The following is a 24,616-nucleotide window of genomic DNA, read 5'->3' on the forward strand; positions in this document are numbered from 1 at the left end:
CAGCCTCTGGGAACACTCCCCTCTGCCCTCTGGGTCTCTGAGAGGGTAGATTCAGCAGTGTGCTGTCTTCACTGGCTCCCTGCGCCAGCCTTTCGCCAGGCTCGCCTTCTGGGCCGCTCTCCCTGCTCAGAGGCCCCTGCTTCTGTGCACCAGTCCTGGGCTCTTCTTCTGGTGCTGATAGGGTCCTGTGGGCAGTCAGGGGGTCTCTCCTTCCAACTGCCCATTGCGCCAGGCTCCAGCACCTTCAGCCTCAGCCGACCACACCCCAGAGAGCTTCTCTTCCTGTGCAGGCACTTTTTAAAAGTTGAGTAGGGGGCTGGCAGGAAGTCTCTGTTGGTCCTATCAAACAGCGACACATCACGTCCCTGCCCCTGCTCCCTCCTTGTCCAGCCTCTGAGCTTGTTCAAAATGGCATCAGGGTTTCTGGCCACATGTCTCTGAAGCCCCTTTTGCCCATGCTGCCTTCCCTCCTTGGTGCAGCCTGGTACCCAGTGACAGCTGCTAATTGATGAGCCTGTAGCCCCTCCCATATTCTCTTTGTGGAGAGGAGGCCCTCGCTTGTGGAAGAAAGGTTATCAATCCATCCAGCTGAGGTCAGCCCTCAGCCTGGGTCTCGTCCTGGCTGGCTCAGAGAAATATGACAGTTCTGGATGACCCAAAAGCAGTACAAATATGACTTTGGACTCTGCAGAATACTTATTTTCACATTTGCTACATTGGACTTAAGTGCGTGTCTGGAATCTGTCGGCCTAATGGACGTTAATCTAGCACCTGGCTCCACATTCCCTTAGGGGAACAATGAAGTGAAAACACAATAAAACACACTGACTTTCCCTGGCATGATTCATCCCAGTCTATAAAGCCTATTCCATGTCACCACCCAATAATGCACAAGTCCTGCCACACCATTCACTTTGTAGCTGCTCCTGGACTGCGCACGCTAGGAATCTCCCCTGTGCAGCCCGTACACGTGTGCACACGCATGTACACATGTGTCTGCATGTAACCAGCCCGGTGTCCCTTACTCCAGCTGCTGAACAGTGGCCTGGTCAAGCCAGGGGAACACCAGTAAAATCCTTGTTGCAGTTTCTTACATCCTGAGTTCACTGTGGGTGAGTCCCAACTTCTGAGTCTCCCCCTCAGTAAAAGCTCAACAATTAGGTGCTCAAAAAGCGAAAAATCCAGGCGGCCCATAGTGTCAAAACCACCTTCTAACACTAACGCAAGACTCCTAGCCTCTCCCCTCAGTACCCCAGCCCTCCATCTCCCCTCTGCTGCACCAGACGTGACCCTGCACTGCCTGAAACAGACATTATTTAACGAAAGTACACCTTTTACTTCTACGTTGCAGGAGGACTTGACCTTTGTCCCAAAAACCGGGACGTGTATCTAAAATTGAGGAATCCGCCTGGACATGGGACAGTCCTCTGAAAACAGTGACTGTCCGGGGAAAATGTATGGTCACCAGTCTTTGTCCCGAACACCAGGACTTAAGTTTAAAATTAAGGAAAGCGTCAGGACACCAGGGCAGTCTTGGGAAAACCGGGACAGACCCCATACACCCATGGCTCCCTTACATCTGGCTCACCCCGTGGCAACCTTACTTCTACCGGCCTCCGTGGCTCCCTTACATCTGGCGGATTACGGTGATCCCTTACATCTGGCGGATTACGGTGATCCCTTACATCTGGCGGATTACGGTGATCCCTTACATCTGCTGTTCCAAAGGCTCCCTTACTTCTGCCTGACCCCGTGGCTCCCTTACTTCTGCCTGACCCCGTGGCTCCCTTACTTCTGCCTGACCCCGTGGCTCCCTTACTTCTGCCTGACCCCGTGGCTCCCTCACTTCTGCCTGACCCCGTGGCTCCCTCACTTCTGCCTGACCCCGTGGCTCCCTCACTTCTGTTTGATCTCAATCCAAATTAAAAGGGCTGTGTTGCGCGTCCTCCCAAACACCCAAACTGTGTGCCGCTGCCGCCCTTGCATGATGGTCAGGTAAGGGGGTGCTCATGCCTGCTGGGTTCTTGTGGGGGACCAGGAGCTATATGGCCATACCTTGGGTTCCCACAAGACTAGGTGGTTCTGCGTCTATGTTTCTTACTGGGTCCACATCTAACAAGACAGCATCCTTCGGTGTTGTTCCCCAACCTAGGCCAGGCTGGTAGAGGGAGCGGCATGCGCTTGGTGCAGATGTGCCTTTTCTTGCCTGATGAACCATGTACCCCAACACACGAGAAGCTCGTTTTAGCAACAGGGAAGGAGGCATCAATGTCTAACCCCAGGGCTGAGAGGAGAGGGGGACAGTCTGTATCCGGTACCAGGGGCAAATATATCCAGCCAGGCCAGCACGTGGCAGGAGTGCCTCATGCAAGGGGGTTGGGGTATTCCAGGTGGAGATCTTGAGGGCGGCCGCATGATCTCCTGGAACATCTTGGTACAGCCTTACTTCACGTCTTAAGACCGTGACCACACACTGAGTGCAGGGGGCACTCAGTGCCGCTGACGCTTTACATGATTGGAGTATTCCAGGTGGAGATCTTGAGGGCGGCCGCTGGGCCTCCCAGCACATCTTTGAACAACCTTACATCCTATCTTGAGACTGCAACCACACAGAGTCCCTCTCCCCCATGCCATTTTATGAGTTTTGTGGTCCCAGGTCAGGTAATTTTTTCTGTGTGGTCTTGTTTCTGAAAGTTTAACATAGAAAGGAGTATGAAAAGCACAGACTATAAGGCAGCGGGCACTTAGGACACGGGCTCCCGGCCACTCCCTTGTGGCTCCAGGCAGAAGCATTGGACTCAGAGGACGGCAGGAAGTACTTCCGGGGCTAAGTGACGTCATTTCCGGCCCGAGTCGGTGGTGAGGGCGGAGGGAGAGGGCGGGGGCCTATTTAGGGCACGTTGACCAGGCCCTCGTCCTCTCTTCCCTGTAGCGCCGGTCCCGGGTTCAGGGGACTTCGTGAAACAGAGGTCTTGCCCAGGACCCACTGAAAGTGGGTTGCCTTTCTTTGGTGGAAGCTGCACTCAAAAGGTATGATCTGGGATGAGGAAGGCCTGGACTAGGAGCCGTGAAGATCACTTGTAAGCAAGGCCACTGCATTCATGTGGCAGTAGAGGGCCAAATTATGTGGCCGGGTTGAGTAAATTATGCAGCAAGAAAAGCCAAACTATGCAGCACATTTATTCAAAAGTAGTACTTCATTATTTTATACTTTGTACACGTTAACTCTGTCCGGACACTACGTGCACCTTATTAGAACCGGTTCAACACAAAGATAGCAGAAAGGTGACTTGTCAACCTTTGCAAAGGGCCTTCCACTGCGGGGTAACACATGGCAACACGCGGCGCTGCATTTTAGTAACTTTTGAGCTAGAACCAAAACTTTTTTGGGTTGAAATCTGCAGATTATAGATCATGTGGCAATTTTATAACTATGCGAACATTTCTGCGGCCGCACTACCGCATAATTCCAGTGGTTCTGCTGGTAAGTAACCGGGACATCCACAGAGAGGACAGTAGAGGCCCAAAGACCCCAAAGGAATGCCGAAAGAAGCAGCCAGCGAACTAAAAAGGGCAATCACGGGGCAGCCATACTAAATCTGGAGACAATGCTGGGTCTGTGCGCACTGGCAGCAGGGAGTGACAAATCGCAAGTTTATGGGGGTCTGATCCGAAAATTATGAGGAGGCCGCACTGGCTTGTGGGTCATATCTTCAGATGTCGCAGTCGCTGGGGAATATAATTTATGAGGCCGAGGAACAAGAAAGGGGTCTTCCTTCGCACTAAGGGTGAGATTAAAATCCTTGTTTCCCCTCAGAGGATTTCTAGTTTCCACCACCTGCCTTCTATGAAAGGTTAATGCGTGGACATTTCACCTTTACAAGGCTGTCTTTTAGAGGGTTTCATCCTTTGACAAGTGCAGGGTCACCATCTTCTCTCACTTGGGAGTATCCTACCACCTGGACTCCAGGAGGTGCTGTTCTGTCAACAGAGGGCGATTTAAAGCCTGTGCCCTGTCCCCCCAGATCCTATGCAGAGGCGTCACACCTTCACAAACGCATTACTGTTGCTCAGTTTTCTTTCCCAACTCATGTGAAAGACCTTTCCACTAATGAAAGACGAGTGGGCAGTGAATAACCCACTGCTGACTATCCTTAATAACATTAGAAAAGCTGAGCTGGAAAGTCGCCTTGTACAATTCAATGGCATATATAAAGCTAAATTAAAACAAGCATTGGCAAAGTCAATAGGTCTCGCCAGGGCCAGAGATATTGTCTTTGCAATTGTGTTTTAGCCATGTTGTCTCCAATGCACTACCCTATAATTCACCCAAACCGCTCTCAATATATCCTCTACCCAATAGCGTAACACAAGCCACCACAGCTCCCACGGTGCATGGGGTCCGAGCTGCAGGGGGCCCCTCAGCACAGTACTCTGTCCTAAGAGCTCCAGATTAAATCCGGAGCGGGGGCCCCTCCATGTACTTTGCAGGGAAGGGGAGGCTCAAGTTTCATTACGCACATTACTTCCTATCTCATCCCAAACCTTATTTTACTAATAGATCTCCAAAATAACCCTTTTATAGACTCTTTCCCTCCTCGGATCAACCCAAAGCTCGTTTTAATACTATGTTCTACCAAACAATCTAAATTCTTCCCTCATGTATCCCACCTCCATCTCTCCTTATACTCATCCCTAACTTCATCTTACTACTTTGATCTCCCGATAAACACTTTCTAGACTCTTCCCTCTTCTATCCCTCCATTATCCTCTTCATTCCAACTAACAGACTCACACGTCCACCGCTCAAATTAACTCACATTTTACTATACTGATCCACCACTCATCCTTTTTGGGTTCCGGAGTAGTGTGCTACTCGCCAAAAAGTGCTTCGACGCCTCATCAGGGGTAGCTAGCACTATACAAATGCAATTAAATACAATATCTGCATATTATTAGTGGGGTGGATGGGGCCAGGAGAGTCCTTATTTGAGGATACTGCCGGACTGCATCCGCCTCGTGGGCAGGAGGGCTGGGCCTAGAGTCTGGTTGTAGAGGTTATGGGCAGGCTCGTTTGGGGGACCTGTCTGAGGAATGCTGGGTACACTACATCCGGATTCTTGTCTGGGGACATGGGAAGACTTCATGGGAGCGAGTTCTACTGTCCCCAGACAACTCCATGTCATCAAAACATTTTCCCACTCAAGGATTTGCTTTAACAAACTAATGCATTCTGGGAGTTGTAGGCTTGGTTCACTTCACTGGAAGCAAATAATCCAGGATCTGAAGTCAATGATTAGCCCATGGTAAATCCAGGCCGGAAAGCTATTCCAAGACGAACTGGAGTCACGTGGTGGCCTTTCTGGGCTCCGATTTGCCAGCGGCGGGAGGCTGGTGCCCTGGATCCGGTCTCTGGCGGGGCCAGGAGGAGAGGTTAATCTTTAACTGGACCAAACTAGGTTTACCCAGAGCACACCACTGCTCCCACAGTTTGGCTTGCGTCAGCAGCTGCACAGAAGGTGCACAGGGGGTGGGGCACAGGGGGTGGGGCACGGCTCACAGACCCACCCAGACTCTGCAAAGCCGCGGCTCGCCCGGGCGTGAGCCACCAACATGCCACTGAGACAGACCCCGAAACTGGCGAGAGGAAGGTGGCCAGGGAGGGCATTAGCGCTTCAGGGGACCGGGCCCTTATAAAGAGGGTTGTTCAAAGCTAGAACACGAGGCATGCATCCGAGACGCTTTATAAACAATTCGTGTCGTGACGCCAGACACCTATGGCATGAGGGAGCGAGGCTGACGCTAGACACCTATGGCATGAAGGAGCGAGGCTGACGCCAGACACCTGTGGCATGAGGGAGCGAGGCACCCTCGGCATGAGGGAGCGAGGCACCCTCGGCATGAAGGAGCGAGGCTGACGCCAGACACCTATGGCATGAGGGAGCGAGGCTGACGCCAGACACCTATGGCATGAGGGAGCGAGGCTGACGCCAGACACCTATGGCATGAAGGAGCGAGGCTGACGCCAGACACCTATGGCATGAGGGAGCGAGGCACTCTCGGCATGAAGAAGCGAGGCTGACGCCAGACACCTATGGCATGAGGGAGCGAGGCACTCTCGGCATGAAGAAGCGAGGCTGACGCCAGACACCTATGGCATGAGGGAGCGAGGCACTCTCGGCATGAAGGAGCGAGGCTGACGCCAGACACCTATGGCATGAAGGAGCGAGGCTGACGCCAGACACCTATGGCATGAGGGAGCGAGGCACCCTCGGCATGAAGGAGCGAGGCTGAAGCCAGACACCTATGGCATGAGGGAGCGAGGCACCCTCGGCATGAAGAAGCGAGGCTGACGCCAGACACCTATGGCATGAGGGAGCGAGGCACCCTCGGCATGAAGGAGCGAGGCACCCTTACACGTCTCGGTGTCCGGGCCGCAGACCCCGGGTGGACAGTTCATGAGGCACTCCCACCTTCCCTCCGCGCACAAAGGGGCACTGGGACCAGCGCACACAGACCCGTGCTCACAAGGGGTACTCACCCGGAGGCAGCCGAGTCCTTCCCGCCGCTAGGCTGGAAATACCTGGCGGGCAGGTATGACTTCATCAGCCGCCGGCCGGGGCGGAGCCTCCGACGAACAATAGGCGCGCTACCTGTTGGCGCAAGTCGGCATTCCCTGCGCCACCGCATGCGCGCACGGCCGGGCCGTGTCAGCAAAAGTGCAAGTAAACAAGTAGGTGTGTGGCCAGGTGGGGGCGTCTCTGAGAGCAGCTATGGCGAGAGTAAAGGTGCCCCGTTCAGGAAGGGTGGCTGGAAAGTAGCTCAGCTGGTGCGTGTAAGGGTAGCCTTCACAATCGCCAAGTAGCCCCTAATCCTGTGTAAGACTTTAAAGAGTTCTAAGGTTTTACCCAAATCCATATTTTATGCTACCCTTTTCAGCCCAGATTTACTGTTCTCGGAATGCGCTGTGATATTGACTAAAAACAAGTGTTATATGTGTGCGGTCCGTGGTCGGTCACACATTCCGCTCACAGTAACACAGCTAGCCCCCAAGTCCACCGGATCTCAGGCAAAGTGCTCTAAGATCTGCCGTGACACGTGGTGGACTACAAACCAGCCTTTCAGAAGCGAGCATGGCTTCTGACTGACTCTTCCCCAGCCCCCTGCTGCCAGGATTGGGTCAGACACGTGACTGCATGGCCCTCAGTCCTGACACGAGGCCGTCTCCGCGCCGCTGGCCTCTCTGACGCACCAATCTGCCACCAAGCATCTCAGCCCGAGGCCAGGCCACAGAGACGAGGCCAAGCCGAAGGAAGGGAAACCGCCTTCTTCCTCCCAGAAATGCAGCAGGAAATAAAGCCCGTCTCGAGTGGATTCTACTGGTGAAGTTACACAAACTTCCAACACGTTTTGATGAAACCACTGTTGGAAAATGGATGGGACCGAGTGGAACGAAAACAAGCAGGAACCTGTCAGGGGTGTAGGAGAGGCAGGTAGAGTTTACTGCTCGGCCCCATCGACTGAAAGGAGTGAGTGACCAAGGATCGCCGACTGTGGCGCCTAGAAGTAGGGATACTATGCACAGTGACTCAAAGGCCTACGTTTAAAAGCGCTACAATCAGACACAAAATGGCGGGTCCGTAGACAATTCACTGGATAACCCATTTTTGATTAATTTATGGGCCGATCATTAGTCTCGATAAAGTGTTAAGAATACAGGTAACAAGCACACCAGAACCTTGAGGCTTTTAAAGAAAAGGAGCTTTATGTGCCAGATTAATGGCACTGATGTCATCATCCAGAGAAGGATGAAAGGCTGAGTCATGGCACCATGATTGCAATCTGCGAGGCGGCACCAGCTAGGAGACACAATCATGCCTTAGCCAAGTGAACACACCGGCCAGATGAGCAATTAAGAATTTTCTCTGCGAGTCTGAGCCAACAGGGTGCTTGTTTGAAAGCGGACTAAGTTTGAGTAGCTGGAGCCCCCATACATCAGTCCCAATTGCCCTTTTCAGTCCAAACTCCGACGCGGAGCAGGACTCTTGTTCGAGGGGCGTCTGCTGAAGGCTTCGCTCCTTACAACAGGTGCCAGAGCTCGGGCTGTGCACTTTTAATCTGATGTTCAGCTGTGATTGGAGGGCACCAGTGTGACCCTTTGAAAGCCTAGAAGCGGGATTGGCTAGAGCCAGCATGGACAACGCCTCTTAGTAGTTGGAACGCCGACGTGGACCGTCAAAATACGTCAGTGCGCTCCTGACGTGCTGCCCCGGCAGAACCAGAGACACGGGCTCTTCCAAGTTACACTTTCTCTCGCATTTCAGGACGTTATGCCGGGCCCCGGGGGAAGCAGAGTCGCAGACTAGTCTTCCCCCGGGGTCATTCGCGCGAGGGTAGGACCAGGTAGGGTCAAGGGGTGGAGTTAGGGGGTGGGTATATGAGCGCAGGGGAGGAAGGCGACTTCCTCTTCCTGCACTCGGCACCATCGGGAGGGTTTAGAAAAGGGTGTGTGGCGAGAGTAGTGTAGAGTTAGGCCTTGGGGCATTTGGTCGGTGCTTTCCTCGTTGTTGTGGCAGGCGGAACGTTGTGGATGGCGTGTGACGGTGCCGACGGTGTGGCGACCTCCGAGGAGGTGAGGCGGGCGTTGTTGGTTCTGGGGCGGGCCGGGAGGGAGGATCTTTTGCGGCCCGGGGTGCTGGGAGAGGCGTGGGTGGGTTATGAGAGGGCTCCGCGGGCGGCCTCGGCGGGGGTGGCGGCGGCGGTACTGGCGTGTCAGGAGGAGCCACCGCTGCCGCCACCTCTGTGTCTCTCGGGTCTGCGGGGGAGGGGGCGGGGTGCGGGCCGAGCGAGCCAGGCGCGCGGAGGCCGGCGCAGGAGCCTGCCTCCGCGGCTTCGTTTTCCCCCATTGACGTTTCAGGCCCACGAGGCGGACGGGGGCGTGGCGTCGGCGTTGGCCGCGGAGGAGCGGCTCCCGGTGATTGCGGCTGCGGCCGGGCGGGCCGGCGTTGTGGAGGGTGGGGCAGATGGGGGAGCGGGGGGGCTGGGTTGGGGCTCGTGGCGGCTGGGGGGGGCGAGGTGGAGGAGGTTGTGGCAGGGGTGGGGGCTGGGGGGCTGGGGCCTGCGGCCGGGGCGGGGGACGTGCTGGCTGGTGTGGAGGGAGTGGGGGGGGCTTTGGAGTCTGAGGGCCCCCTTGATTTGTCTCGGGGGGGGTCCCGGGCGTCGACCCCTGGTGTGTCGGTTGGCGGCGCGGGGCGGCCGGGAGGGGGGGTTCTCGCGGTTCCGCCCGGAGGGGGCGTGCCGTCGGCGGGGCTCGGACAGTCTGCCGCGGGGATTTTGGAGGGGGGGTCTTTGGGTACCCGCCCCCCCCCACGGCTTCCGGGTTGGTGCGCGTGGACTTGGGAGGACAGGCTGCGGGAACAGCGCCTCCGGGCGCAAGTGGAGGATGCGCGGCGGGCTGAGCAGGAGGGGTGGGTGGGTGCGGTGTGGGAGGCCGAGGCGGAGGGGCCCCCGTCGCCCACGTCGGAGGAGGAGCGGTGGGCGGAGCAAGAGGAGCGGGGGAGGGCGGAGAGGGCGAGGGGGCGGGTGGGGGGGGCTGTCAGGGGTCCGCGGACGCAGGCAGGGACGGCCAGGACGGCTTTGAGGCCCGATGGTGCCGGGGCCCGCCCAGGTTTGAGCGACCTGGGGGGCGGGGGGGGATCCAAGCCGGCGGCTGTCGGCAGAGTTAAGGGGAGTACGGTGGGGCGCAAGACGGCCCCTTACCGCCGTCAAGAAGCAGTAGGGCGGTCCGCGGCGGCCGTCCCTCCAGCGCGGGAGCGGGCAGTGGCAGCGGGTGGGAAGGGGTCACGCATGTCTGGTGAACTGAATGGCAAGGGCGTGAAGAGAGCGGCGAGAGAGGTGTTGTGGGTGCCTGGAGGTGTGGAGGCAGATGTGGAGTTGGATTATGAGGCGGAAAGTGATGAGCTGGAGGACGGGGAGGTGCGGGATGACTGTGACGAGACGGGCGCAGGCATGGACAACAGAGAGGTTGGTGTGTTACAGGTCCCCCGGAGATCGGCGGACAAGGAGACGGGAGAGAAGCGGCGGGCGACCCCCTCCGGAGGACGGCTCAGCGAGCGACAGCCGACTTTGACAGGTGAGCGGGTTTGGTGGTCGGTGTGGGACGGGGGTCGCAATGGGGGAAGGAAGAAGGCTTGTAGGTCGGTTGGGGTGGGGGACGGTTCTGTGAGGGAGGTGGTGGAGGCTCCCAAGGGTGGGCTCCCGACTAAGGACAAAGCGGTTGGGGGCAAGGCGGTGGCGTCGGCGGGGGTGCAGACAGAGAAGGATGGGGGTAAGGAGGAGGCGTCGGGGAGTAAGCTCCCGAAAAAACTGCCCTACATGGGCCTGGCTATGCCGTTGGGGTCGCACTTGTCCGACAAAATAAAGGGAAAGATCTGGAAGCATGAGTACGTGGACGTTTTTAAATTGCTGCATAGGGAAGTGCAGGCCAAAGAGGGCTCCAAGGAAGAGGAGTGGGAGCTGACTAGGCGGCCGAGGGTGCCGGTAAATATGGAGAATTGGACCTCGGCCTTTCTCATTTACGCGAGTATCTATTGCGAGAAGCATCCCGATAGGGCAATCGCATTGCTGAAATACATGGATGTCATCAGGAAGGCTCAGATGCAGTTTGGGGGTTTCGCGTGGTTGAGTTATGATGAGGAGTTCAGGGCGCGGGTCAGTGCGAACCCCGAGAAGCATTGGGGTGAGGTGGACCAGGAATTGTGGATGCAATGGATGGCGTCTACGCATTCATCCGCATCAACTCACACGGCGAGTGGTTTGCCGGTCTCGTATCGGTCTTTTCAGTCGCGTCCCGCCCATACTGGGGCGGGGGGGACCACAGCACCCACAGGTGGGGCTGGACAGTCTAGCAAGCCCGGCACTTACAATACCGGGGCCTGTTGGAGTTACAATCGGGGGTATTGTTCCAGGTACCCGTGCAAGTTCAAGCACGAGTGCTCTAAGTGCGGGGGGAAGCACCCCCTTACGCAATGCCTTACACTCACCACTCCTTCCGAACAATGGCGAAATGCCAAGGGGAAGGGGCAGACTGGACAGAAGGGCCCCTACACCGGTTAGGGTGGAGGCGATGGCCCCGTGGCTCTCCCTTTACCCGGACAGGGAGGCCGCCTTAAAGATTCGGTGGGGCTTTACGGATGGTTTTCGGGTCGGGTATCAAGGTCCCAGATCTCGGAGATGGGCCGACAACCTCAAGTCAGCGAAGGAATTGCCGGGGGTGGTGGCGGCTAAACTCTTGAAGGAGGTGGAGAAAGGCAGGATTGCGGGCCCCTTTTATGATTGGCCGATGGAGGATTTGATCGTTTCTCCACTGGGGGTGGTGCCCAAAAAGGAGGAGGGTGAGTTTCGGATGATTCATCACCTATCGTGGCCGGAGGGGCAGTCAGTGAACGACTTCATCGCGGAGGAGGATTCCCGGGTGCTGTATGCGTCGGTGGACGATGCGATCCGCCTTGTGCGGGTGTGTGGGCCGGGGGCGGAATTGGCAAAATGTGACGTGAAGTCGGCTTTCCGCTTGCTACCTATACACCCGGCGGATTTTGCGCTCCTCGGGATGCAGTTCGGGGGGGCCATCTTCGTGGACAAAGTCTTGCCCATGGGGTGTGCGATTTCTTGCGCATTGTTCGAGATGTTTAGCACCTTCCTGCAGTGGGCCTTCACGCAGCGGACTGGGCACCGGGATGTCACGCGCTATCTGGATGATTTCCTCTTTCTGGGGAAGGCAGGTTCGGGGGACTGTGGCAGGGCTCTGTCGGGGTTCCAGGAGTTGGCGGAGGGATTTGGGGTTCCGTTGGCGCCCGAAAAGACGAGTGGGCCGGCTTGCGTTCTGACATTCTTGGGCATTGAGCTGGATTCCATCCAATGGACAGCGAGGCTCCCGGCCGCGAAGGTAGAGGAAATTCAGGAGTGCCTCCAGTGGGCGATTGGTGGGAAACGGATTGCGCTGCGGGCGGTCCAGAGGTTGCTGGGGTTCTTGAACTTTGCGTGCCGGGTAGTCAGGGCAGGGCGGACGTTCTGCCGACGGCTCGGCATGGCCATGTCGGGGGCAGTGCTTCCACACCACAGGGTCAGGATCTCCATGGGAGTGAGGGCGGATCTGCGGACGTGGTTGCTGTTCTTGATGGAGTTCAATGGGGTCTCATTGGACTTTGTGGAGGAAAACACGGTTTGGCAAATCCAAATTTACTCGGATGCAGCTGGGGCGGATGGCTTTGGCATTTTCTGGGACGGGAGGTGGTGTGCAGAGACCTGGCCGGAACACTGGAGGAAGCAGGGGAGGAGCATTGCCTTTTTGGAATTTTTTCCTTTGTTGGTGGCACTGGAAGTGTGGGGTTCGGAGTTTCAAAACAGGGCGGTGTTGTTCCATGTGGACAACATGACGGTGGTCGAGTTGGTCAACCGGCAGAGGGCAAGGGACCTGAGGGTGTTGCGCTTGTTGAGGAGTTTCATGCTGAAGTGTTTGCGGCTGAATGTGACTTTTCGAGCCAAGCATGTGCCAGGGGCGAATAATGACATTGCGGATGCTTTGTCTCGTTCGCAGTGGCAGCGATTCCGGCGACTGGCACCTGGAGCGGATCTGTGCAAGACGGGGCTGCCGGATGGCATTTGGGCCCTAGGGGAGTGAGGGTGGTTGACCTAGTTGAAAATTCTGTTGCTGTTACCACCAGGCGGACCTACAGACGGGCGTGGGCAGAGTTTGTCGCCTTTATGGGTTGGAGCGGGGTTTCTGAGGCTGGGGGACAGGTGGGGGTGGAGCGGGGAGTATTACAGTTTGTGCTGCACTGCATGGATAAGGGGTTGTCGGCGGCAACCATTTCAGGAAAACTGGCAGGGGTGTCCTTTTATTGCTGTCTGTTTTTTGGTTTTGACCCTACGAAAGGTGTGATTGTTAGTAGGGTGTTGCGGGGTTGGGGTAGGGAGCGGGTTGGGGGCTCTGTGCCGCGGGAGGCCATAACGTTTGAGGTGTTGGTTCGGTTGGTTGCGGCGTTGCCGCTCTGTTGCTATGATGAGTTTGAGGTTCGGGTTTTTCGCTTGTGCATGGTCTGGATGTTTTTTGGGGCATTCCGGGTGTCTGAGTTGCTGGGCACGCGGGCTGGGGAGGGGCGGAGGTATGAGGACGTCAGATTGGATGCGGGGCGCCTGGGGATTTGGCTCGGTCGGTCGAAGACAGATCAGTTGGGCCGGGGTAAGTGGGTTTGGCTGAATGAGAATCAGGGAGGGGGTGTGTGCCCGGTGGCTGAGTGGCAGGCTTTTGTGAGGGTGCGGCAGCTTGGGGTAGGGGAAATATTTTGTCACAAGTCTGGGGCACGAGTGACGGCTGGCCAGTTGTTGGCGGTGTTGCGCATGGCGTTGGTGCGTGTGGGTTTGGAGCCGGCGGGTTTTGGAACTCACTCCTTCCGGATTGGGGCGGCGACAGCGGCTGCTCGGCTGGGGTGGTCCTGGGATAGGATCCGACAGATTGGGAGGTGGAGGTCAAGGTGTTGTGAGCGTTACGTGCGAAAGTGACGGGGCGGGGTGTGGGGGGTTGGATGGTGCGGGGTGTGGCATTCTTGGTGCGTCTCTAACCTCTGTTTCTTTCTTAGGTTGCGTGGGAGGCCCTGGGGCCAAGACGGTCACATGGATCGTGGGGCATTCTTTTGTGCACTGGGCGTCGAAATATGCGGAGCAACAGGTGTACGGCCGTAACCTGGGACTCAGAGGACAACTTCACGAAGTGCACTGGTGGGGTAAAGGGGGAATGCGATGGGGGGCACTACTGCCCTGGCTCGCGAAGATGGTCCCACAGAAGGGTTGCCCGGATCTGTTGATTATACACCTGGGGGAAAATGACTTGGTTCGGCTGTCGGGTTTGGCGCTCTTACAGCTGATGCAGAGAGACTTGGAAGTACTTAAGCACAGACTGGCGGGGGCTTGCATTGCATGGACAGAGTTTGTTCCGAGGAGGATCTGGAGGGGAGCTGTTAAGCATGGGGCAATTGAGAAAGCGCGTCGAAAATTGAACAGAGCAATGCGCGTTTTTTGTGGGGAGAAGGACGTCAAGGTGATCAGTCACCCAGGACTGCGACTGGAGGAACCACTGCTATTTAGGGATGACGGGGTGCATCTGTCTAGACTGGGGAACGCCTACTATATGATGGAGATGAGGGATGTGGTCAGCAAGCTCTGGAATGAGGCAATTTGGTGTCGCAGGGATGTGTGAGGGGCCCTGGCCTAGGGGGTGGGGCAGGTACCCGCCCTACAGGGGGCTACCTGGTTGGCGGTACTTTGGAGGGGTGGGGGGAGTCATTAGCGGGCACACCCATCCCTCGGGGGGGAAGAGTGAACGAGGTGGGGGTATTGGAGGCGTGAGTGGAATGGCCGAGGAGAGCCGGGAGGATGCAAGGAGGTTTGTGGAATGGTGAGGAACGGAAGGGGCATGGAGTGGTACAAAAGGGGAGTGTGGAGTGGGTGAAAGGAGTGAAGGATGGTAGAGTGTTGGGGGAAAGTTTATTCATATAATGTTTGGTTATTGTTTAATGTTGTGCAGCCTGGTCCTAATAAATGGCCTTTTACGCTAAAGACACGGTGTGGTCTGTTTATTGCGCGACTTCCATAGTGAGTTAAGCTTCGAATTAAATCGCTTACTGCACTTCGGGGTACACTTTCCCTAAAGTCAAGAGAGCAAAAGCAAGCGGCCAGGGCCGGACTAGGAACCCAAAAGCAGCCCTGGCAAACTTTGTCATAGCGAATGAGCAAGCCTGACCGCTACAGAGGGGGGGGGAGTGGGAGGGGAGGGGGGAGGTGGCGCGTCTACTCTCGAATGAAATGGTGCATTCTACAACGCATTTTTCATTATCTATTCAACAGTATTCGTTTTTAAAGCATACTAAATTATGACCCTGCTATTGATCAGGATGCCAAACTCTTTATTGGGGCTCTTCTCACCATCTCCCTCCAACAGTACCTCCAATTTTTCCATAGCCCGTCTCTCACATGTATTTCTTTTGTATTATAGCGCCTCTCATCCAAGTGTAGGGTGTCAAAGCACTTTACATCATGTACTCATACCGATGCAAGTATTTCATAAGTGTGTAAATCGACTAACAGAAAATGTTACGCAACACAAATGGGAGCACAAGTGTAGGATTCACATGTCATCCATGCTGGTAGGCATGTAACAGTGCTTGGCCTGGGGAAGCACAAACTCAGGATTCAGAACGTAACAGCGGTTAGGGTGGATTTTTTTTTAATAAAAATGTATATCGACCCAAATAAACCCTTTTTAGAAAAATTAAGATAACGAAGACTGGGACAAAAGAAACAAGCATTGGCATAGCCAATAGGTCTCACCTTTGGGACCTTATAAGTGTTTAGCCTTGCAACAGTTACATAACTAAATACTTACAAGGTCCCAAAAGCGAGACCTATTGGCTAGTCAAAGCGGCCGTGAAAGTGATCGCGATCAAACATCAAAGCGGCTGTGCGGCCGCGAAAGTGAAAGTAATCGCGGTAAAGCCCGGCGCGCGCACGCCCGTGCACTGTAGCTCTAGACTGGCAGCACTTTTTGGAGCCCTCTCAATAAGTCTCGCCAGACCAGCGCATGCGCTGGGTCAGGCGAGACCTAAAAACCCGTAACTTTCTAACCTAGATTATGATTTTAATTTATGAGCTCCACAGTAGCAAAAAGCATCTCTGTGACAAAAGCAGTAATCCACTGAGCTATGCACATAAAATATGGTTCTGTGATCGGCATGGTGCAGGCTTTTTGCAGCAGGCATATTAACCCTCTGTGCTACATTAGAGGAGTCAAAACTGCCACTAGACAAAACTCTGCTCTCTCTCCAGCAGGTACAATATTCAACAGAGTTATCTTTGCACTTTTATTGTTGCCTGAAAACTGTTGGATATACAAGGGACTATGCAGCGCTTTTAAACTGCTGCACTGCTACAAAAGCTTCCCCCAGTAACAAAAGCGACCTCCACCCTTCTAGCCTCCCGGGGAAACGCCCAATGCCCTGTCCCGCCTTGCTAGCGGCACACAGGACACCAATGACAGATTTTGTTATTTAAAAGTTAATGCACACTCTATGAACGGGGGGCGGAGGGAATGTTAGTGTGGCTAAATCAAAACATCTCTTAACTTTGCCGGGGACAAGTTTGCTCCCAGACCCTGTGTATTGACACTCCATGTCGTAAGGTGGAGTAGCGACCACACAGGACTCTGTCCACATTTCAAACAACGAGTTAGCCACTCCTCCCATTGCTTCTCGGGTTGGCCAGTGATAGTTCTAGGCAATTGTAAATCTGGAACTAAATAAAGAAATCGACGAGTGCTGGGGATTTGCATATGAATTGTGAAAACAATTTGTTGACCTAGGTCACAAAGATTTAATTTTGAGGAGGTCAGTGGTTCTCCCCACCCTGCGAGCACCGTCACCTATATATAGATATCTATGTTACTTAGTAGTGGATTTCTTCTCCGTGGCGTCCCTATTCCTACAAACACACCACTGTAACTAGCTCAGTCCCTAATAAAGTTGCTGAGGCTGGCAAGCTATGTTCACGACATTGCAACGTTTGAGAGACACAAAACTAAACGCAGAATTAGAATACAGTGCAAGAACAAGGACTTCTGTGCTCCTGACTGACATCGCAATTTACGGGGACAGCGCACACCTTTCAGTATCAATTAAAACCAGCGATGCAAATGACCACTCTCTAGAACATTGCTACACAACTGAATGCTCAAGATAAGTCATAAGAAATTCTGCTAAAGGTTAATGAAGATAAAAGGTCACACAGGATTGATGAACTAACGAGCTGGTCGAACTCCTGGCAGGAACGGCCATGCCTCCGGCGGACCTAGCCATGGTTATCAGTGGATTCTGCGCTGGGGGAGATCTGGCCACCAAAAGTCTAGAAGAGCCCGCATCTGCATCAATAATCGCGGCAGCCAGAGCCATGCACCAGAAAATCGACTGGCATGCTCGATAGTCACGGACCCAGCAAAGAGTAAGATAGATTTGATCCAGCCACTAGGGATTCCCAATGGCTTAAAATGTGGCCAGGCTATTATAAGATTTCAGTCCCCGCTTAGCTACTACCCGGATAGCTTCAATGCTGTTCCTCTTTCAGCGGTCAAAAGGCAGTCACTGAAGCTCAACCAGACCCTAACCCAGACCACGAAGAACGAGCCGCAGGACCATTAGCCTTACTTTTAGTCCAGCCGAACTAGACCCAAATCCAGAGGTAGAGGGTGCTGGGAACACAAGGGTTTACACCAATGTTGAGAACCAATGCTTATATCAAACACCAAATAATTTTCCAACAACATTTTGTAAAAAGATAAGCAACCTCAACGCACAATGAGCGGGATGTCACAAGCTTGCATCTCTGCTGGTATTCCAGACCATGATACTAACCTCTTGTGGTCGTGATGCGTTGTAAAGGCACTGGGTAGAGAAGGCTTGTCACTGAATACCAGGTATTTAGAACTTTCCACTACAACCAGTGAAGAAGAGGTTATAGAAAGGTCCTGTGACCGTTGTAAAGACTTTAACAAGTTACGGGCAGGTTAATAGTCCACATTTGTAAAGCGCGAACAATCACCCGTAAGGGCCTCTAGGCGCTGGGGGCCGTCGGGAAGATTAAGCAAGCTATTGCTCAGAGTCACATGGTGCTGGGCTAACCTGCCAATGTCACTGGGGATCGAACCGTGATCCCCAGATTCCGGAGTCAGTCGCCCTGGCACCACACCTCTTCCCCAAGGAGGTTGGAAGCTCCTCAGGATGACCGGGGGAGGGTCGTCTCTCAGGCGGTCCGGTCACTTTCATTAAAGACTAATGCAGTCTTAAGGCTCGACCATTCAAGCTTCCCCGGACTATATCCAAACATTGGTGGTAGATTTTAAAGTGGCACCGAATGCACAACATACAGGTGATCCCTTGAAGCAACTCTACACATCTACTATTCGTAAGCAGCTAACACAGACCGCTTTAATGTGGTCAAGCCAGGATCATCTTCTGCACTGACCGGACATCGTTATTATCGTTACAAGGGACTGCAAGGATGATTTGAACCCCGCTGTCTCACTGCGAGCGCAGGACGTTTATCAATGCAATTCAGCACATCTCGGAGGCAATCCTCAACTGAAAAAAGAAAGAAAAAGGGGGACTAGTGTCTCTCAATTTGGTACATCAAAAAAATCACAGGGGGAGGTAGAAGCGTGGGGGGAGTTCACTCAGCTTCCATAACTATAGATTTTTTTATTAAAAAGGAGTTAACAGCACTTGTTTGCCGGTGCCTCGAGTGCTCACCTGAATCCCTCAACCAGGAATTGCTATGTAGTAAGACTATAGATACATCCAAAACACATCCCCAAAAATCCTGGCACTAGATTTGAATGTATGGGAAGAGGGCCCAAGCGATAACCATCGAACTGGTGGACAATCTAGACTCCTGGGGTTCACTCAACCGGTCTCAGGTCCCACCCACAAAGCAGGACACACCCTCACCCTCGTCTTTTCACATGGACCGACCACTGAAGATCCATTGGTTACGTCACACTCCTGGTCAGTCCAATAATTGGTTATGTTCAAAGTAGAAATGGATTGCAGATGTCAAAGGACCACTACTGAGTGAATACCAAAAGTATTCCTGTGTAATCTACGAAAAAAGTTTTCCCTGTTCATAGAAGCGTTCATAGAGAGGCCACCACCACTCATCAGATGGAACCGATCAAGGCTCGCTCCTCAAGGTCCAGAACAAACCCACATGCTCTGCAGAGCGCACCAGAAAGGAGCTGAACAAACTAGAACTTTTTAAAATCTATTGGGTAATATCGGACGCTGAATCCTGAAACAGCTCCCCAACAATCCATCCAACCAGATGATCTTCTGCAAGAAGAAACTTTCAAACATTCAACCCAACATCCAGGAGGGACCGCAACCCTATGGTTCTTGTTCGATTAAGACATTTCCTTCAAACACCAGATGACAAAAGTTGCAAAAAGTACCAGCCAACGCCTGATGGTGATAAGGGTCGTCGTCCACCAACGTAGACACTGGATCGAACTGAACCTATTTCACCTCGACTACTGCAACAGTCTACGTACGAGCACATAAAAGGACCACAAAAACTTTAGAGGATGCAAAATAAAATAGCCAGACTCTGCCTCAGTCTAAAGACATGTGAGCACATCACACCAGCCCTAAAGAATCTGCACTGGCTCCCGGGGCACAGGAGATCAAATTCAAACTCCTATGTATGGTCTTCAAACCTCAGGAGGAACAGGCTCAAAATAGATATAAACAAACATGCGCCCTACACACCGGGCCAGGCCCTCAGATCAACCAATATATAGTTAAGCGACCAACGCACTTGATCAGGACAGAAGGCGAGCACCTGCCCGTACATACCCAAGACATCAGCGGCCCCCTGAAGTCCTGAAAACAACAAGGTCTCCCCTGCTCCTCTGATGATAGTTGAAATTGTACATGTGCAAACTACAACACAACGCAGGGCCGGTGTACTTCAAGCGCCACCTGTCATTCCCAGCACCCACCAGAAACCTCCTCTCAACTGGCCCTGGCTACTGTCCCACGTATCTGCAAGCCCGCGGCCGGGTGAAGATCCTTCTAGCTCGTAGCAAAGGTATGGTACACCCTGCCTCTCCACCCCGGGCAATCACCGTCACTGCCTCAATTCAAGAAGGACCTTAAGACCTGGCTCTTCGACTGAACCACAGCGCCTCGACGGACCTGCAGCCCCCTCCCCCCCACTAAGCACCTTGAGACCCTTACAGGCGAGTAGGCGCGCTCTACAAAAACACTGATTGATTGATGAAATAGGTAATGTGCAATATTTCTAGAAGGATTTATTTCTTGGAAATTAAATAATTGACACTACTCTTCTAGTCACCGCTCCTGCCTCTAACTGGAGGGCAGGGCCCCGTTTAAGATACTTTTACTCATCAGCTTGTCCTGAAAGTTCTGTTAAGATCCTCTGCAGCTCTCTTTCCCAATCCAGCAGCTGGCACCTCTGGAGCTGCCCACGTGACTATGAAAACTCTAGCGCTCAGAAGAGATGACCTGGTACAAGCCAGCACTTTACAAATAAAATAAACAGAAGGGCGCAATGCAAGAAAGGAAACCACCGGTGTGAGGCAAGAGAGCAAGGGAAGGGATTAAAGCATGGGCACAAGGCAAGAGGGGAAGGCAGGGGCACCAGGGCAGGGCAAGAGGGTGAGGTATTCACGAGGCATGGGGGAGGCAAGAGCACAAGGCATGGGTGTTAGGCATGAGGCAGGGCGAGGCATGGGGAGGAAAGAGGCCAAGGTATTCAGGTGAGGCAAGAGAGCAAGGCAAAGATGAAGCAAACTAGTGAGGCATGGGCCAAGAAAGCAAGTTATGAAGTGGGGCATGGGTGGAGGCATGGGCGTGAGGCAAGAGGGCACAAGGGCAGGGCGAGGCACGGGCACGAGGCAAGTGGGCGAGGCACGGGCGCGAGGCAAGTGGGCGAGGCATGAGGCAAGAGGGCACAAGGGCAGGGCGAGGCACGGGCGCGAGGCAAGTGGGCGAGGCACGGGCGCGAGGCAAGTGGGCGAGGCACGGGCGCGAGGCAAGTGGGCGAGGCACGGGCGCGAGGCAAGTGGGCGAGGCAAGTGGGCGAGGCAAGTGGGCGAGGCACGTGGGCGAGGCACGGGCGCGAGGCAAGTGGGCGAGGCACGGGCGCGAGGCAAGTGGGCGAGGCACGGGCACGAGGCAAGTGGGCGAGGCACGGGCACGAGGCAAGTGGGCGAGGCACGGGCACGAGGCAAGTGGGCGAGGCACGGGCACGAGGCAAGTGGGCGAGGCACGGGCACGAGGCAAGTGGGCGAGGCACGGGCGCGAGGCAAGTGGGCGAGGCACAGGCGCGAGGCAAGTGGGCGAGGCACAGGCGCGAGGCAAGTGGGCGAGGCACAGGCGCGAGGCACGAGGCAAGTGGGAAAATCATGAGGCAAGTGGGCGAGGCACAGGCGCGAGGCACGAGGCAAGTGGGAAAATCATGAGGCAAGTGGGCGAGGCACAGGCGCGAGGCAAGTGGGCGAGGCACAGGCGCGAGGCACGAGGCAAGTGGGAAAATCATGAGGCAAGTGGGCGAGGCACGGGCGCAAGGCAAGTGGGCGAGGCACGGGCGCAAGGCAAGTGGGCGAGGCACGGGCGCAAGGCAAGTGGGCGAGGCACAGGCGCAAGGCAAGTGGGCGAGGCACAGGCGCAAGGCAAGTGGGCGAGGCACAGGCGCAAGGCAAGTGGGCGAGGCACAGGCGCAAGGCAAGTGGGCGAGGCACAGGCGCAAGGCAAGTGGGCGAGGCACGGGCGCGAGGCAAGTGGGCGAGGCACGGGCGCGAGGCAAGTGGGCGAGGCACGGGCGCGAGGCAAGTGGGCGAGGCACGGGCGCGAGGCAAGTGGGCGAGGCACCGGCGCGAGGCAAGTGGGCGAGGCACCGGCGCGAGGCAAGTGGGCGAGGCACCGGCGCGAGGCAAGTGGGCGAGGCACCGGCGCGAGGCAAGTGGGAGAGGCACCGGCGCGAGGCAAGTGGGAGAGGCACAGGCGCGAGGCAAGTGGGCCAGGCACAGGCGCGAGGCAAATGGGCGAGGCACAGGCGCGAGGCAAATGGGCGAGGCACAGGCGCGAGGCAAGTGGGCGAAGAGAGCAGAGCAAGGATGAGACAAGACAGCGAGGCATGAGAGAGGCAGAGCACAAAAGTGAACCAAGAGCAGGAACAGGACTTAATGGAGCAATGCAAGGGATGAGTGAGGGACCCTTGCAAGGGTGACGTCAAAGCTTGAGGCCATTGTCAGTGGACGCCATTTACAAAAGACGATGCTGTAAAAAAATTAATGGACAACGCCACATTTAAACGAGGTGACGGGGCCCTGTGACCCGGGATCCACCGAGAAAGTCAGGCCAAGAAACGCCTCTTCTGACAGCACACCATTCCTGAAGGAGTTCTGCGCATGCGCCGCGTGTGCGCACACAAATCCAATTATAGCCCAATCGGCTGGGTCTTTTAATTAAACTCTTTTGTCACGGCTGACGCGGCAGCGGTTCAAGGCGCCGCCATGTTCGCGATAGGAGCCGGGGACATCAAACTCTGCCGGCCGCAGAAAAATAAATAATTATAATTAAAAAAAGGTACATATTCCACTTTCGCCGAATGAGCTGGTGTAATTACTGCGGGAATAAATCACTTCCAGGGCCAACGAGCACCGGGATAATCACTTGTGTACAGCAGTAATGAGTTTATTTGGTTGCAACGTGATGCCAGATTAACGCCTTCTGCGTGTTGGACGAAATACGATCGAAGGCCCTTTCCATCACCTTATTATCAGGAAAGAAATGCTCTTAGTTTTATGAGACAGCGGATACAGCAAGGCTAAGAGTCAGATGCTGGCAGGGCTGAGTCTGATGCTGGCAGGGCTGAGTCACCTTTCATCCTGCAATGGTCGATAAAAGGCGTACAACTGTGCTCAATATTACACTACAGGATTCACATGTACAACTCCAGGCCTCAGAAGACCCCGATCACCAGGGAATACTTCTTTTACCAACGGCAATGGTGAGGAGTCCGTTTGAACTTTATTAATTCATTGCTTTGTTACTTAAAACCATTGCAATAAAAACCACAATTTTATAATAAATAGTATATTTTGTTTCATAAAATTAACTAAAATTGAGTACTCAAGACCTTTTAAATGCTTTGTAAAATCCATGGTTTAAGACTGGTTTAAGCTTATTTAAAATGCCGTATTGTAGTGTAATATGACTTTTTGGGTTACATGGACCACTTTGGTCTCACTGTCGCCTGGGTGTAGGCATCACTGCTTCCTAATTGAATCCAATGTAATCTAGAGCAAACACAAAAAGTGCAGCCAGAGGTATATAAAAGTTTTTTTTTTGTCCACGGTTTATGGAAAGTTTTATCCCAGCAAGCCTGGGGTTTTCTGCTGTGGTGCAACCTTTTCACCGCCTTCAACAGAAATTTGACAAAAAGACAGTTCAGCTGGGTATCCCCGAGATCAAAGTAGGCCAGCACCACCTGCCTTCTCAAGTGAACGCTTCCTTGGTTGAAGATTCGTATCAGTAGCTGCCACCTTTCGCCCTGTACTGCTTTACAGAAGCAGACCAGTTAGGGTGGGGTGGGGGGTGGGGAGAGAGGGGAAGGGGTCCTCATTCCCAGCCCCACACTGCAGCAGGTATCGGGGAGACTTCCCGTAGCCAGGGGGGAAAGATGGTCTTTTACAGGTAATAAGCCCATCCGGTATCTTAAAAACTGCAACTTGACAGTGGCTGGGCATCCGGTAGTAAAGTATTTTAAAGGACAGCGGTTTTATAGTTGTTTAGAGTCCTTCACCCATGGGCTCGGTTTGATAGTGCGGCCTTATCTTCAATAACCGAGCGCATTTTTAGGGCTTTCTAACTGCTTGAACACCTGGTGGGCGGGTCCCAAAGTTGTGGAAACCCTGCGAGGTGGAGTGATTCTTGTGGATCGATAGTTGGGAGTCAGGTCCTGGCAGGGCTGACTCGCTGATGACCCTGCTATGATCATAAAAAAGATTAGGACAGCTCTGGGAAATACATGCCACCACCCATTAAAAAGCAGCAAAAGACAGGGCACAGCTCCTCCGTAACGGCGCAGGCGCATTGCACCACTGCTCAGAGCCAGAAGACGATACATAAAATAATAAAACAATGTTAATATTATTTTATTTATCACAGTGACTGAGCCGAGGGATGGAATCTGGGGCCGGGCCATGGCAAGGAGGAGTGGTGTGCACTCTAAGTGCGCATGTCGGTTTGGCCGGTCGTCATAGGACAGCCAAACTGGCACACACACTGATGCTTCTCCAGCCCAGCTGTGTTGCACCGTTGGGTGGAAAAAAGGCTCAGGCATGCTCCCTGTACTGGGTAAGCGACAGATCAGCCTGCTCAGACCAATCCTGTTGCTTCTCTCATGCAAGGTATAGCATAAGAGCAGCATCTGGATTGGGTGGGAAGCCTGTGCTTTATGGCTCATGGACTGTCAGGAGGAGAGGATCACCGAGGCGACCAGCAGCGTCAGATAAGTCTTTATTTTACTTTTAGTCTGCAACCCCTTCCCCACGCGCTGCCCTACCGCTTTACATTTGCGGCAGCAGCAACTGGGTAACAGGAGTACTGGAGGGGTAGACAGTAAGGAGAAATAGGGGTTATTAACAGGAGTACTTTAGGGATAGTCAGTACTGGGGGCGAGTAACAGGAGTACTGGAAGCGTAGTCCGTACTGAGGGTTAGTAACAGGAGTACTGGAGGGTTAGTCAGTACTGAGGGTTAGTTACCGGAGTACTGGAGGGATAGTAAGTACTGAGGGTTAGTAACAGGAGTACTGGAGGGTTAGTCAGTACTGACAGTTAGTTACAGGAGTACTGGAGGGATAGTAAGTACTGAGGGTTAGTAACAGGAGTACTGGAGGGTTAGTAAGTTATGAGGGTTAGTTACAGGAGTACTGGAGGGATAGTCAGTTATGAGGTTTAATAACAGGAGTACTGGAGGGATAGTCTGTAA

General features: G+C 54.1%; 2 protein-coding genes across 7 annotated transcripts in view; one reads left to right on the forward strand and one right to left on the reverse strand.

Moving 5' to 3' along the window:
- PTPRF (protein tyrosine phosphatase receptor type F) overlaps nucleotides 1-24,616 on the reverse strand; it is a 746,312-nt gene that overhangs the window by 440,840 nt on the left and 280,856 nt on the right. The gene's annotated exons all lie outside the window — the stretch shown is intronic.
- LOC146835381 (uncharacterized) lies at nucleotides 9,847-14,304 on the forward strand. Its single transcript, XM_085599984.1, has 2 exons — nucleotides 9,847-10,132; nucleotides 13,638-14,304. Exons 1-2 carry the CDS (start codon nucleotides 9,847-9,849, stop codon nucleotides 14,252-14,254), a joined length of 903 nt encoding a protein of 300 aa, XP_085456110.1. The 3' UTR covers nucleotides 14,255-14,304.

Source organism: Triturus cristatus, chromosome 4_2 (genome assembly GCF_964204655.1).
Source record: "Triturus cristatus chromosome 4_2, aTriCri1.1, whole genome shotgun sequence".
Classification (NCBI taxonomy): domain Eukaryota; kingdom Metazoa; phylum Chordata; class Amphibia; order Caudata; family Salamandridae; genus Triturus; species Triturus cristatus.

Excerpts from the sequence above, each read along its gene's own strand:
- LOC146835381 (XM_085599984.1), top strand. The coding sequence starts at position 9,847 with ATGTCTGGTGAACTGAATGGCAAGGGCGTGAAGAGAGCGGCGAGAGAG. Across the intron at positions 10,133-13,637 it reads GCGACAGCCGACTTTGACAG|GTTGCGTGGGAGGCCCTGGG; the intron begins GTGAGCGGGTTT and ends TTTCTTTCTTAG.